The 14,634-nt window shown below is 35.3% G+C and overlaps 3 protein-coding genes across 5 annotated transcripts; 1 reads left to right on the top strand and 2 right to left on the bottom strand.

Moving 5' to 3' along the window:
- The first annotated feature begins 5,157 nt into the window (after positions 1–5,157).
- LOC145114553 (ELKS/Rab6-interacting/CAST family protein) lies at positions 5,158–8,214 on the top strand. Of its 2 annotated transcripts, none has more exons than XM_079050600.1 (9): positions 5,158–5,310; positions 5,679–5,745; positions 6,017–6,182; positions 6,295–6,788; positions 6,853–7,026; positions 7,122–7,238; positions 7,309–7,488; positions 7,587–7,633; positions 7,718–8,214. In XM_079050600.1, the coding sequence occupies exons 2-9, from the start codon at positions 5,698–5,700 to the stop codon at positions 8,094–8,096; spliced, it is 1,605 nt and encodes a 534-aa protein (XP_078906726.1). In that variant the 5' UTR covers positions 5,158–5,310; positions 5,679–5,697; the 3' UTR covers positions 8,097–8,214. The 2 variants fall into 2 exon arrangements, with proteins under 2 accessions (XP_078906726.1, XP_078906725.1); XM_079050599.1 differs by having other exon boundaries at positions 6,286–6,788.
- Positions 8,215–9,158: 944 nt separating this feature from the next.
- On the bottom strand, positions 9,159–11,121 carry LOC145114552 (putative glutathione peroxidase 5). Of its 2 annotated transcripts, XR_013711073.1 has the most exons (7): positions 10,897–11,121; positions 10,709–10,785; positions 10,527–10,588; positions 9,880–9,998; positions 9,586–9,753; positions 9,408–9,494; positions 9,159–9,304 (listed from the first exon to the last, which is right to left on the bottom strand). XR_013711073.1 is itself a non-coding variant. In XM_079050598.1 (6 exons), the coding sequence occupies exons 1-6, from the start codon at positions 10,948–10,950 to the stop codon at positions 9,462–9,464; spliced, it is 513 nt and encodes a 170-aa protein (XP_078906724.1). In that variant the 5' UTR covers positions 10,951–11,121; the 3' UTR covers positions 9,159–9,461. The 2 variants fall into 2 exon arrangements, 1 of the variants encoding a protein (XP_078906724.1); XM_079050598.1 differs by having other exon boundaries at positions 9,159–9,494.
- Positions 11,122–11,777: 656 nt separating this feature from the next.
- PAC (pale cress protein (PAC)) lies at positions 11,778–14,530 on the bottom strand. The gene is made up of 7 exons (XM_079050597.1): positions 14,374–14,530; positions 14,220–14,287; positions 13,360–13,554; positions 12,905–12,991; positions 12,763–12,813; positions 12,341–12,520; positions 11,778–12,152 (listed from the first exon to the last, which is right to left on the bottom strand). The coding sequence occupies exons 1-7, from the start codon at positions 14,477–14,479 to the stop codon at positions 11,910–11,912; spliced, it is 930 nt and encodes a 309-aa protein (XP_078906723.1). The 5' UTR covers positions 14,480–14,530; the 3' UTR covers positions 11,778–11,909.
- Positions 14,531–14,634: the final 104 nt, after the last annotated feature.

The raw sequence follows: 14,634 nt of genomic DNA, 5'->3' as shown, positions 1-14,634 counted from the left end.
ATGAGCTGTTTGTACGCTGGGCGTACTATGTAGTACACTACGCGTACAGTCCACTTGCTCGGTACGCTAAGCGTACAGAAGAGGTACGCTGGGCGTACGCTCTCAGGAGGACTTGGGCCTTTGTGGGCTTCAGACCTTTAGGCCCTAATGGTTTTGGGCTTGGATTTGCTGATAGTTGGACCTGAATGCATCTTTGGGCCAATAATGGAATAGTTGGGCCTATTGGGCCACAAGGCCCAATATAGAAATGAACTTCGCATTATGGGCCTCGGTTGGGCCAATTCTTGGACTAGGTTATTGTGGGCCTTCGTGGGCCATTTGGGTCAGGATTATTGACTAAGGAGAATATTGGGTTTTAGTATAAGGTCCACTAGAAAGGTTTGGGCCCAATTTGGAAAATTGGGTCATTGATGGTTTATGGACATTATAATGTTGGGCTTTTGTTTTGGGTTTGGGCCTTAGTTTTGGATCATATTGGAGCAGGGGTAAAATAGTCATTTTACCCCATGCATGGATTAAGGATTATGGTATGGGACCCAATTGCTAATTGGGTATATTGATTGGTAGTGGCAGCTCGGGAGGCTGGCGGGGCAGCAGCTAAGGAATTCTTCAGGAAGCTTCTGCATTCGAGGTGAGTCTTCTCACCATACCCATGGGTCTAAGGCACCAAGGCCGGACCATTATGTTATTAGGGTATATGTGTTAGTCATTCTGTGATTTGATATGCTATGTGATTGTATGTTATTGCATGGAAGACCCCGGGGGGAGCCCGTGGCATTGGATGTAAGACCATGTGGGGTAGCCCATGGCATTCCTAGGTAAAGACCATGTGGGGTAGCCCATGGCACAATGGTGTAAGACCCTGGGGGGAGCCCACGGCATCCTTACAGGTTTATTTGTGTTATGTGTAGATATTTCTGTGATATATGATATGTTTATGTGATATGTGTTATGCTAGTTGTCTTTGTGATACTTGCATGGAAGACCCCGGGGGGAGCCCGTGGCACTGGATGTAAGACCATGTGGGGTAGCCCATGACATTCCTAGGTAAAGACCATGTGGGGTAGCCCATGGCACAATGGTGTAAGACCCTGGGGGGATCCCACAACATCCTTACAGGTTTTTGGTATGCATGGCTTATGTGTTATATGTAGCTTTTATAGCTAGTAGGAAATGTGATACATGTAGCTTTTATAGCTAACAAAATATGTGTTATGTGGATTGTGTGTGTGGGTATGCCCTGGGGGACTCACTAAGCTTTGTGCTTACCGTTTACAGTTTTGGTTTCAGGTTTCATCAATTTGGAAATGAAGGGCTCGGATTGATCGCAGTGCACACACCTATGATTTCCGCAATGATTGATTTTGGGATGAACTCTGATAAATGTTTTACTTAATGATGATTTGACATGTTTGAAATAAATGGTATCAATGTTTTAGCTGTAACAAAAATGAATTTTTTACCCCTGATTTTTGGGTCGTTACATGCATATGTCGACATAGTACGGTTTGGGTTGATGCTTTGCTGCTATGTGCGTAAGCCAACAGAATGGGGTATTCCAGTCCGATGACTGATTGGGTTAAGGCTATCTAGTCCGATGACTGTGGGCCAGGGGTAATCTAGTCCGATGACCGTGGACTAGCGGGTAATCCAGTCTGATGACTGTGGACCTAACATGCATGATTGTATATGTTCTGTTGTGGGGTATTTTGGGGGAACTCACTAAGTTGTGGCTTACAGTTTGATTTTATGGTTTCAGGTACCTCAGAGGACAGGAGAAAGGCGAAGGCCTGATCGTACACATCATCCTAGATTTTATGTGTTTTTATGATTTTGGGATATTCTGATTCATGATAGTGACTTTGAGAACTTGTTTTTGGAAAACTTATGGATCTTTGGAATGATTTTATAAATGAAAAAATTGCCTTGATTTTTGGGATGTTACAAGTACATTAGGTTTTAATCAACAATGATATAGTTAATATGTTTAATTATTAAACAATTAACCTGATTACCCACCCCGTTTTCTTATTTATTCTTCCCTAAGGGTCTATATCCTAAGGATCATCATAGTCATCGTTGCTGACAATACTGTTACACGAATTTCTTCGCAATACATGTCAGTAGGTTTTTTTCTATATTCATTCCTAAGGGTTTGTCTTAAGGAATAGACATGAAGTCCATCGCTTCCTGTGTTCCACGGGAATGTCAAATAGGCACGAAGTCCATCGTTGCCTGTGTCCATCAAACAGGCACGAAGTCCATCGTTGCCTGTGTCCATCAAATAGGCATGAAGTCCATCACCGCTTGAGTTCATCTAACTGGCATGAAGTCCATTGCTGTCACTGTTCCACGAGACAGTCATGAATAGTTCGGTGGTCTTCACCTATACTTTGCTAGGTGACTACATCATTGGTATACTAATACCAATCCTACATCATTGGCACACTAGTACCATTTTTACAGTTGTGGCATTCTATAATTTCCTACATCTTTCATTGGCACACTAGTCTAGATTCCTCACTAATCCCAATGAATACTGAGAGTTCTATCAAATAAGGATCAGTCAGACGGGACAATTGGGGGGCATGACCATTTCGGCGTCTGAAATCCAACAACCAAGCCAAAGTGACTATTCGAGACACTTATCTCGTAAGTAGATCAATCAATATAATGACTTGGAATTATTGATAAATCTTATTTATAGGTTCATAACAACAAATTATGACTATAAATACAAGTTACACTGAAAACAGAATAGTGTAGCTTAACTTACAGAGGTTTTAGCAAAAAACGGGAAATTGCACTGGCAGGACTCCGACCTGATAGCTACTAGATGTCTGGCTCCTAGGGACCTTTGAGCTAGACTAAATACCCTAACTACTAAGAGAAATTCGATTTGATTTGCAGAAGATGTGGGAATGGATGAACACTTAGAGGCTATTTATAGACATTTCTGTTCACCTACGCGCAGCGCAAGGCATGACGTGCGTCACACACATCAACCTTGTTGGCTCTAAGGGTTGCTTGCCACGTGACTAGTTTCTAGAAGGTGATAGTGTCAAAAAATCATGGTGTCACGTGTCCAAATTTCATGGTGACACGTCGCCTTGTCTCAGAAGGAAGGGATCGTCCCAACCATGCCATGCGGCGCCCTCTCGTGGTGTCACGTCATCGCATCATGTATTTTCTGAAATCTTTGGATGCCCATAACTTTTGCGTACGAGCTCCGTTTTCGATGTTCTTTATATCCTCGGAATTCTCTCGACGAGCTCTACAACTTTCATTAAGGCTTCAATATCTAATTCTTGATCTAACAAAAATTCATATTTAGACCGGTTTAGACTGTTAAAGTCCGTGCAAAATTTATATCTTCTGCATACGAACTCTGTTCTCAACTGTCTTTTTATCGACGGGTTCACATTTACGAGATCTTCAATTCTCATTTATATTCTTTCGGCTAACAATCAACCGATTAGAATTTCGATTTCTGCGCTCGCACTACTGCACTGAAACTTCGAAAAATCATAACTTCCTCTTACGAAGTCAGATTTGGACGTTCTCTATATGCACGCTCTAGGTTTAACAATAACTACGACTTTAATTTAGATCGCTTAGTCTAAAAGGTAATTTATCAAAAATTCACTGTTTACGATACGCAAAGTCATGTCGGTTTAATCGCGAAACTTCGAAAAAGCATAACTTCTTCATACGAAGTTGGATTTCAACGTTCTTTATATGCACAAAATCATTGTCACATATATTATGACTTTGGTTATCATAAATAATCTTCTATTAAAAGTCATTTTTTAACGTTTATTATCTCTAAATTGACTAGCCCGTTACAAAATCCGACCAAACTTATCTTTTTTTTTCCTACTTATTACGAACAATTGAATGATTTCAATTTATTTTGAATTTATATGCTTGTTATTGCTTTTCACCTAAAAAGATCATGCGGTGAGTAAGTACAACTGATAGTGGTGGACCGTGAGGAACGAATGTTATGGAATTGGTGGCATGGTGGTGGATAGTGGTGTTTTGGGAAGAAATTAATGGCCGAAGCTGAAGACATATTCTAGAGAAAGTGGAGTGGTGGTGGTGAAAAGTAGGTGTGTGTATGTTTATGTGTTCCTTTCTACAATCTTATTATCTCAATTTTGATTAGAAAATGACATTGAAAACTTATTACTCATATCATCTTCAATTGATTACATGACATATGATAGTGTTTATTCTAGGTTAAGATATACCAAATAAAGATGTCAAAACCTACCTTATACCCTGGAAAACTAGAAAAATAGTTTAGAGACTGTTTACCATAAGTAAAAAGTTTGATGGGCTATCCATTCAAATAAAATATTAAAACAAGCAAAATATACAAATCAAATTAAAATAAAATTGTAATATTTTTTGAAAATAACAAAATAATTTGAAAAAGATCCAAAATAATCAAAACTTCAGAAGCTATATTCTTGATGAAAGAGATTAATAATATTTTATTATACATATATTTCTTAAGTAACAATCTCAATCTAAGATATACATATCTTTATATTTAAAATGCAGAATACAAGAAAATCTAGTTTGCATTAGAGACAATTAATCATTGTGATTATCAAAAAACTATATAAATATAAATAAATTAACAGTTATCGTATCATTCAATTTCATTGTTACAGAAAAAAAAAACAAAACAAATCCGTACATAATGAAAATTAACTAAAAAAAAATATATTTATATCTTATAGAAATATGACATATTTAGAAAAAGTATTATATTTTGGTCATTTTTGTATTTTAATCATTATAAATCAAAATGCTAAATAAAAACTATTGATCACAATAAAAAGTCGTCAATCTTTAGTTTAGTTGTTTTAGTGAATTATTTTAATCCGTAACAACTTTTTGTAATTCAAACTAAAATCATTAAATTTTGACCATTTTTTTTTACAACTTTGGTTTGATAGGGGTGAAATCATAAAAATGAGAAAATTTTATAGTTTTTCAATATATTATCCTGAAATATTCTATTATATTATCCTATTTTGTAAAATATTATATCTATTGTATATCACAAATAAACAAAGTTGTTATATTTCGTTGTAATTTCCTTCGAGTTTCTTTGGACTATATAGCTATCGTTGCTTTCTCTTCACGTGACCGTCCATGAGTCCCAAACATAGCCCCCCAACACTTTAAATAGTTTTCGTTTCATATTCTTATCGTTCCAATTCCAACCATTGTTTCACACAACATCTACCCCTCTCCTAGGGTTTGAATCTGTCTAACAGAATTGCGCCATCGAAGGTAAACATCATAACCCTCAAAACCCTTTTTTCGCGTTTTTGGTTTAGTACCTTCTTTTTATTCCACTTCTTTTGATCACCTTCCACTAGGGTTAACAATCTTTATCAACGATCGCTCTCGGAAGAATCAGAAAGTAATTTTCTTGGTTTGCGAATAGAAACTTCGTTATTGTTTTTCGAAATTACCAAGAATTTTGCATTATCTTCTACCATTTAACAGTTTTATGTGTTATCGAATTTTGTATGGTGGAGTGAGGTTTCTTGTTGTCAAGAAAAGCTGAATTTATTGATTTGGAAACTCTGATCATTATTTTACGTTTTTTCATTGATCGGCGTTCATCACTTCAAAATCGTGTTCTTATTTTCCAGGATTAGTTGACGCTGAACAATGGGATTCAATTCAGTCTATAAGGCATTGCAGGATGTCTTTCCACAGGTATGCCTTTCGTTAATCACTCTCTCTCTCTCTCTCTCTCTCTCTCTCTCTCTCTTGGATATGGGTGTTTATTAAGTCAGTCGGTTTTTAGAACATATTATTTGATAACTAAGTATGAATGTTTACGTTTTATTATTGTTTATATATGATTCTGGATTCAGTGTCATATATTCACATTTAGAATGCATATCCGAACGAACCCTAAATTTTCTTGAGGACCCTTATAAATATCATAAAAATAATATTATGCGATGTACTACTTTTTTTGCAGGTTGATTCTCGTTTATTGAGAGCTGTTGCGATTGAGCACCCTAAGGATGCTGATTTAGCTGTAGAAGTTGTTCTTGTTGATATCATCCCTCACCTGTCTGAACAATCACAATCACCTCCAGTTAACTTTTCCAATAAAGTCGAGAATACACCCAGTCTCTTTGAAGGTAATAAGAATTCTTGAAAGATCCACCTGTGAAGGGTTTTGCTTCTTTTCAGCATTATAGTTTGTGTAAAGGATTTATTTTGAACTGTATTTATTTAATTTAGTTGTTGTAGATGGTGGCAAAACTGTTCAGCTTGAGGCAGCTATGGGTTCTGAACAATCATTTAAAGCTGGTTCTTCCAGTACTGATGCAAATGGTGAAGCTGCCAATGTTGGTAATGGTTTACCAATACTCTTGGAGAAAGGTGGAGACAAGAGTAATGTTGATGAAAGGGATCTTTATGATAATCGTGATGAAGAATCTTTTGGTATTTTTGGTAAAAATGTTGCACTTTTGGTTGAGACCTTTGAAAATGATTCTAAAGTTACTGGTTATATTCAAAAAGAAGCTGGATCTCGGTTTTCAAGCTCCCCTGAACCTCATTTAGCTGTCACTCAAGAACTTGATCCTGGTAGTTCCTCAAAAACCCCATCTGAAAACAATGATTTTGTAACTGAAGAAAATACAGAGGGTGAATCCATGATGAACTCTTCCCTTACAAGATCTGACCAAATTTGTAGCACTGAACTTCTTGAGGATATTCTTGAAGAAGCTAGGAATGAAAAGGTAACTTGATTAGTTTATTTGAGATGTTTTGCTGCATCATGATCTGAGTTTGTTTACTGTGCAGAAAACCCTGGTGTCAACAATGGATTCAGTTGTTGAACTTATGAGAGAAGTTGAAGAAAAAGAGAAAACTGCTGAAGAAGCTAAAGAGGAAGCCACCCGTGACTGCTCACATATATTTGCAAAGGTGGATGAACTAAAACAGGCACTTGGACGTGCAAAAGAAGCAAATGACATGGTTGGTTGTTACTTGTTACCTTTTTTATTCTTTTCTGTAATTCAGTCTCATAATTACTAGCATGTATATATATTTATAATTTTGTTTGTTTGCAGCATGCTGGAGAAGTCAATGCTGAGAAGGCCATTTTAGCTACTGAGTTGAAGGAGCTTCAGCTTCGCTTGTTGACTTTATCAGATGAGAGAAACTACTCGCTTAGAATCCTTAACGAGGTAGTATATTATAGTTTGATTCATTTTTATCATAAGAGGGTTTTAGATCACTGACTGTTTTCTTGTTTAGATGCGTGAGGCTCTAGAGATTCGGTTGTCTGTAGCTTTAAAAGAAATTGAGGCAGCAGAGGGACAAAAGCTGGAGAAAGAAAAGTTTGCTAGAGAAGCACTCGCATACCAAGAAAGTCAATTGGAAAAGGTGGTTGAAGAGTCCCAGAAGCTGCAGAGAGAAGCAGAGGAGAATTCCAAGGTAACATGAACTTTTGGTCTTAGTTTCTAAAAAAGAGTGTGTATTCATTGCACAGATTATGATAAGTTTCTCTCTTTGTTTTTTTTGTTTGTTTCTAGTTGCAAGAATTTCTCATGGACAGGGGTCGTGCAATTGATATCCTACAGTAAGGCTCTGTTTGTTTTTCATTTTCCAATTAAGTGCTGTCTACTCTGGACAAATGAGTTTCATGAATTTATTGGTTTTGCAGGGGAGAGATTTCTGTAAAATGCCAGGATGTGAGACTGCTGAAAGAGAAGTTTGACAAGAGAATCCCACTTTCTCGATCATTATCATCCAGCCAGACATCATCAGTTTTAGCAGCAGCCTCTCCATCTTCATCTTTCACCACCACAACCAGAGTAGTAGTAGCTGAACCGGAGGCTGAGATGTATGAAACCCCAAAGAAGAGGTTAGAGTTGGATGATCCTTATTCACCCAAGTCTCTTCCTTCTCCTCCTACACAAACTGTATTTCATTTTGGAGCAGCAGAGAAACAGACTAGTAGTAATGATGCTTGGAAGTTGCTTCTAAATGATGACGATTGGGAGCTGTTTGACAAAGGTGAATTGTCAACCGGTGCTGCATAGTCTTATTATACAATATGCTTTTTTTGTCCCCAAATAACCAACCACTTTTGTCTATCAACATTATCATCTATATACATATCGAACCGTAAATATTAATATCCTTCCTTTTTGTTTATAAGTTGCTTGCGATGGAATCTGAATAGTTTTTGGTTTGGGTATCTCTTTTTTGTTATATAGCACATTTTGCTGTTAACTTGCCTTTGTGAATATTTATTTTTCAATCAGGTTTTACCTTTATAATATGTGGTCAGCTAACCTTTAGGATTGTGTGTTTAAGACATTTTGTGTTCACGAGTCATCACCTGTTGCAGCCTATGGTAGGGGTGTAACCTGGTCAAACTAACTCATCAGATACTTGAAAACGACTCAGAAATACTCAAAATTGTCGGGGTATGATATTATCAAGTCAAAGTCCAAATATATGATTACTCGGCTCGTAAGGGCTTCTGAGATTGATCAGGTTTGGTTATAGTTACTTTTTTACCTTTTATTTTACCCAAGGTAACATAATCCAGCTGGGTCGATTCGAGGTTGTGTAGTTTAATTCATATATATATATATATATATATATATATATATATATATATATATATATATATATATATATATATATATATATATATATATAACTGAGTCGAGTTGGAGCCCGAAAGTGTGTGATTAGTTTATCGGATAAGACTGAAATTAAAGCTCCAATTGAATTTTGAGCTCGGGTTTTTAGTTGAGTTGAGTTTTGAGTTTGGTAGTACTCGATTTGGCTCGATTATAGTAAAAAATTGTGTTTGTAAGTAATCGTATTTGGGGATTTTGGGTTATTTTTAGGCATTTTAGAGTTTTATTGGATTATTGGGAATTTCAAATGTACGAGTTGAAAGATGACTTGTTTACATGTATTGTTCTATAAAACAAAAATAAAATTTCAAATTTGTCCTCTCACTTATAAAAAGTCTTACTTTAAGAACAACTTTATCCTTTCAACCATAACAAATTGCATCGACAAATCAACATTAGGGTTTGTCAATACGAATTATAAATCTTTTTAGCAAAGAAGATTACATAATATGCAAAGCAACATAAAAAACATTTTTTTAATAGGAATTGTAAATACTTTCAGCAAAGAACTATTTCCTTACAAAAAATGCTCTATTACACGTTGCCACCACACAAGGGTCAATATTTGCATTAATTTCCATATCCTTGAAATTATGCTGAAACAACCAAAAACAAGCGCTAAAAAAGTCAACATCTCATAACTACAAATTACCCAAAGTATTCCTATATCACTATTACCATCACATATGTCTTTCTTACATTGGCTATGAATTCTGGTGTACATACCCATAATACCCTTTCTTCAGCTACATTTCACTCTGCATTCAATGCTTTCTGAATATCTCCCTGCAACATCAACATTCAACAAACAAGTTAAGTTTAATAATGAACTCACTCCATTCCATGTGATGCATGATGCATGGAATAATATTGTTACCTGAATGGATAATGGTGAAGTAGTTGGCCCATAACGACCTATGACTCTGCCTTCTTTATCCACTAGAAACTTGGTGAAGTTCCATTTGATTCTTGACCCAAGAAATCCCCCTTTATTTGCTTTCAGAAACTTGTACACAGGTGCTGCTTTTGGTCCATTAACACGAATCTTCAACAAAGAAACAACTGATAATTAGTTCAAACTTCAAACTTTCAGTTTATTTATGTGAAACTGTATCATTTAGGGTTTCAAAAAACAAGCATTTTTTTTTTGTAAGGATGACTGAAAACTCGCCTTCTGGAAGATGGGATATGTGGCGTTAAACCTTGTGCATGCAAATTCTTCCACTTTCTCGCTAGAATCTGGCTCTTGTTTCAGGAACTGATTGCAAGGAAATGCCAAGATCTCCAGACCTGATCATATATATATATATATATATATATATATATATATATATATATATATATATATATATATATATATATAGTAACACATACTTTATATTTTCATTCTATTCTAGCTCACAAATTAATATTTTGTTGTTATGAACTTATGATATGAATACGAAACAATTTGTGACACTATCATTTGTTTGTTGAGATTGGAATCAGACCCCAATGAGAAATGATCAGACAAGATCCGTTGAGCTAGATAGATAGCCTACAATTGTGATCTATGATTATTATTTAGAGGGAATATAAGTGGATGTAGAATATAATATTGTATTAAGAAAATTGACTAATCAGATAAAAATATAAAATTAGGTATCTATTCTTTGAAGTTTGAAGTAATCAACTGATTGTCTGTTTATCTAATAGTATTGATTATTCACTTCACTTTAAACCTTAAAGCCTCGCATCCAAACAACGTTCTCTTCTGGTTGTGATAATCAATTTGAAGACAATGATACATCCAATCTTGTAAAGGGTACAAAAGCATACCTTTAGCTCTATACTTTTCGTAAAGCTCCGTCAATTTTGGGTAGTTTGAGTTTGTAAATCCACTGTTTCAATCCATACAAATTAGCCAACAGTTAGAACACGAAGAACACGCGCAAGCGATTGGAAAATATACAGAAATTTTAAGAGATCAAGGAGTGGTAGAGATAGAAAGTAGAATCAACCATTTAGAAGCAACATTAACAACAAGAACAACTTTCCCTTTGTAGATGCTAAGATCCACATCCTTCCCTTTGCTATCCTGAATCATTTGCTCAGAGGTTAAATCAAACAAACAAAACCCCATTTCAAATAAAATAATATCGATCTCTGTGTATGTTTGTGATTATGAATAAGAAAAATTGAAGACAACCTTGACTGTAAATTGATGAAACGAATGTTCAGGAACAGATGAAGCAGCACCCATTAGTGTTTAATCGAAGCTTTGGGTTTAGGAAGTTTTATGAGAGGAGGAGGAGGAGCACGACCACCAGCGCCGCCGTGAAATAGGGGAGGATGTTCCCTTTGGATTAAGTTAAATTAGATGGCATGAAATGGAATTGAACGAGAAGTTGTTGGAGTGCCAGCAAATGTCATCTGGTATTGATTGCATCAATTGACTTTGTTCGTTTGTGCCAATCAAAATATCAAATGCTTCGTCAATAAGTCTCTACTTCTTCCGCATTAAAAAATAAAAAGTTGTCGTCTTGTTTTTATTTTTGGTTATCGCCGTTCCCTATGTCCTCATTAGTCAATATTCACATGATGGACTTCACTCAAAAAAATATACTATATAAATCGCTACATAAACTATCTCATCGGAAAACGTTATACTTAAAAAAACAAAAAATAGCTTTCAATAAATTAAATGGGTTAAAGTAAATATTATTTTTGACTTTTCTCACTAATATAAACAATCCAACCTTTTTTACTTTCATCTCAACCGACACAAGTTTTCTCGTTCTTTGGTAATTTCCAACGATCATAATTTTTGAAAATTTTGACTGCTCAGTTTTCGTTGACTGTTTTATTAGCGCAAGAAGGTCTATATTTAAGCTACCTCTTGTGTTTGCTTTTCTAAATTCTACAAGGTTAAAGCTAAAGCTACGGCTTTTTAGAAATGTTCCAAAAGGCGACTTATTTTTCCAAAATCAAAGTTAATCTTTATCAACAAAAGAGAACTTTTTCATATCAGTTTTTTTTTTTTTTTTTTTTTTTCCAAAAGTAGTAAAATGTAACAAGTTTATAACGAGATGTCACGACTCACGACTTAATATTAGATACTACAAATATACGTGTAAAACTGGCTAACATGTAATGAAAAAAGGAAATAAAAAATTGAAAGATCGTTTTATCTATTACTTCCGAAGCTATACTGCTATAAATCTACCAAGTCAATTTTATGGCAAGATCCAAAAGGGCCTCTACTTGGCGAATCACCTTTCCCTTTTCTTGTTCTTTTAATCTCTTTGCAACAGATTCTGGATCAAGAGCTTCAAGTGTTGATCCTCCTCCGGTTTTTTCCACAGGCCTAACTTCTTTAAGCAACGTGTCCACCTCGCGTATAAAATCTATACGTAACAGAAGATCATCTGCCTCCATTGCTGATCTAACCAGAGGACCATGGTGCTGATGCAATAAATAAATAATAAATAAAAAACCAAGAAACAAAATTAAAAGGAAACAAAGAAAACCCGTTTTGAACATTTACACAGCCAATATGGGCAAGTTATGTAACGAGTCAAAACGGGTCTGGTTGACCTGTATAACACTTTTTCACTTACGTAAATAATTAACATATGAAACTTTAGTTGTACCTTATCAAGATCAAATCCTGTGGGGACCAATAGACTGAAGGGATCTTCTCGTGGGAAGGTTTCGATCATGCGTTTTTTACATGCTTTAAGCCACCCTTCTTCATCATATCCATCATGTATCATTAAAAGATCATTCAGCAGTCTCATGGCTGGAGTAGCTTGCCTCTTCAAGATCTCTGTCTGAAATGAAACAAATAGAATCCTACTTTCAACATCTTTCTACTATAGCATTGAAATATATATACCCAATTATAGCATTGTACTTTGAAAATCTACTCATGAAAATTGTTTTGTATTAGATGAAATTGCTATAGCTGGATAGATTTTTCAAAGTACAATGCTATATTAGGAAGAAAGGGAATAAACAAACAAATGAAAGTAGGTTTGAAATAATAAGGTGACAAACTGAACAAAAAGCATACCTCAACACGCCTGTATAACAGATCTAGACTTCTTATCGCATCTTTTTCTTCCTGGAAAATTGCAAGAACGATTTTTTTTTTTCAAATAGTTTAAAAAAGTTTTAAACACAATTACAAAAAATGAAAGATATTGAAAATATACATCACGTCGAGCAAGATCAAGACGAGTCCAGATCACCAGAAGAACAAGTTCATTCAGTTCACCTTTCTCAGCAGCTTCCTCAATTTTCTGTCAACAAGAAAAATCATTACCTTTATAGTTTATACTTTATATTAACAACACATACCAATTTCCCCTGGTGTATGATTCAAATTTACAAACTTTTCATGATATGAACAAAAAAAAAAACGCGTACAAGTTTTTACCTATTTTAAGAAAACACCGGACTGTTAACAAATATGCAATCTCTATAATTTTTATCCATTTGACCTCTCATAAAAATTAAAAAATATCATTCAAATTGATCCATTTTCACATAAATGTCTAGTCACAATAATCACTTTGAAAACACACATTTTTAGATCATATATTCTTTTATATGAAGAAAACAGGGACAGTTAGGAGACATAAATCCTGAATTGATAGCAAACAATTACCTCTTCGATCTCTTCAGCAGATTTGATGAAACTGGAAACCAATTTCTTTGCCCTAAAAACATCTTCTTGAGGAAAATTCTTCAAGTGCATTCCAACTTCCCTATACTCATCAACTATTCTTTCCTCTTCTTCATCTTCCTCTTGGCGCAATCTTTCCAACTCTTTAGTCTTCTCTCGCTGACGTGCTTGCCATTCCTAAAACCACACACCAAAAATGACCATATTGCCCTTCCTTTTACTTCATAAACCCTAACATAACCTTAAACTAAAAGGGATGAAGATGAACCCCTGTTGCTATTTTGTTCCTGCTTATTGATTTCATGATTACATTTGTACGTCCAAATTCATTTTCTGGTATTCATTAATGGGGTGTTTGGATGTGCGAATAGAATACAGTGATTATTATGACTTTACGATAACAATGTGGCAAATTTCAAGAATTTTAACAGACATGATACCTTCTTGCTATAACCCCAGATAAATTTGTAAGAAATAGCCTTTTCATAACACTAAAAAACAAAAGAAAATGAAGAAATAAGTAGTAGGGTTTCGAATCAAGCACTTTGGTTTATTATATAACTGCACCCTTTAAAGATAAGCTTTGTTGGCGAATTTCACGAAATACCCTTTTCAAAAATGCTAAAAGGCGAAAGAAGAACATGATGAATCAAGTAGTAGAGTTCCAAAAGAAGCAATATGGCTGGTTATAAAACAGAACCCTTACATGTGGCGAATTTCAAGAATTAACAAACATGAAACCTTCTAGCTATAACCCCGGATAAGAAATGCAAAGAATACCTTTTCAGAAATGCTAAGAAGAACATCAAGTATCAAGTAGTAAAAGAAGCAATTTGGCTTACTTCATCATGGAATTCTTTAGGGAGGCCAGCTAAGACTTCATCTTCTAGCTTCTTGCTCCTACACAGAACTGGAAACAAAACCCTATTAACCAAAGGAAGATAGATGAGCACGAAAATGTTAAAAGATTATCGAGCGTCGAACAGAAATACTGACATGGGCGTTTGTTGGAAAGAGAAAGATTTAAAGAAGTAGGGAATGTCGACAAGGCTGTAATGGAGGTGGGAGGGAGGACCGATAGCCCGAAGACTCGTGCCTGCATATTTTCAGGGGTATTTAAACTGCTGATTACGAGTCTCCTTGTTTATGTACTCCCTCTCCATCCCTACCAACAAGAAAAACAAATAAATAAATAATTGAGTAAATTATTGAAATCATCCCTATGATTTGGTCAAAAGTACATGTTTGGTCCCTAAC

The sequence above is a fragment of the Lactuca virosa genome, chromosome 5 (assembly GCF_052849685.1).
Source record: "Lactuca virosa cultivar CGN04683 chromosome 5, Lactuca_virosa_CGN04683_v6, whole genome shotgun sequence".
Lineage (NCBI taxonomy): Eukaryota > Viridiplantae > Streptophyta > Magnoliopsida > Asterales > Asteraceae > Lactuca > Lactuca virosa.
This window is presented reverse-complemented; position numbering and strand designations above follow the sequence as displayed.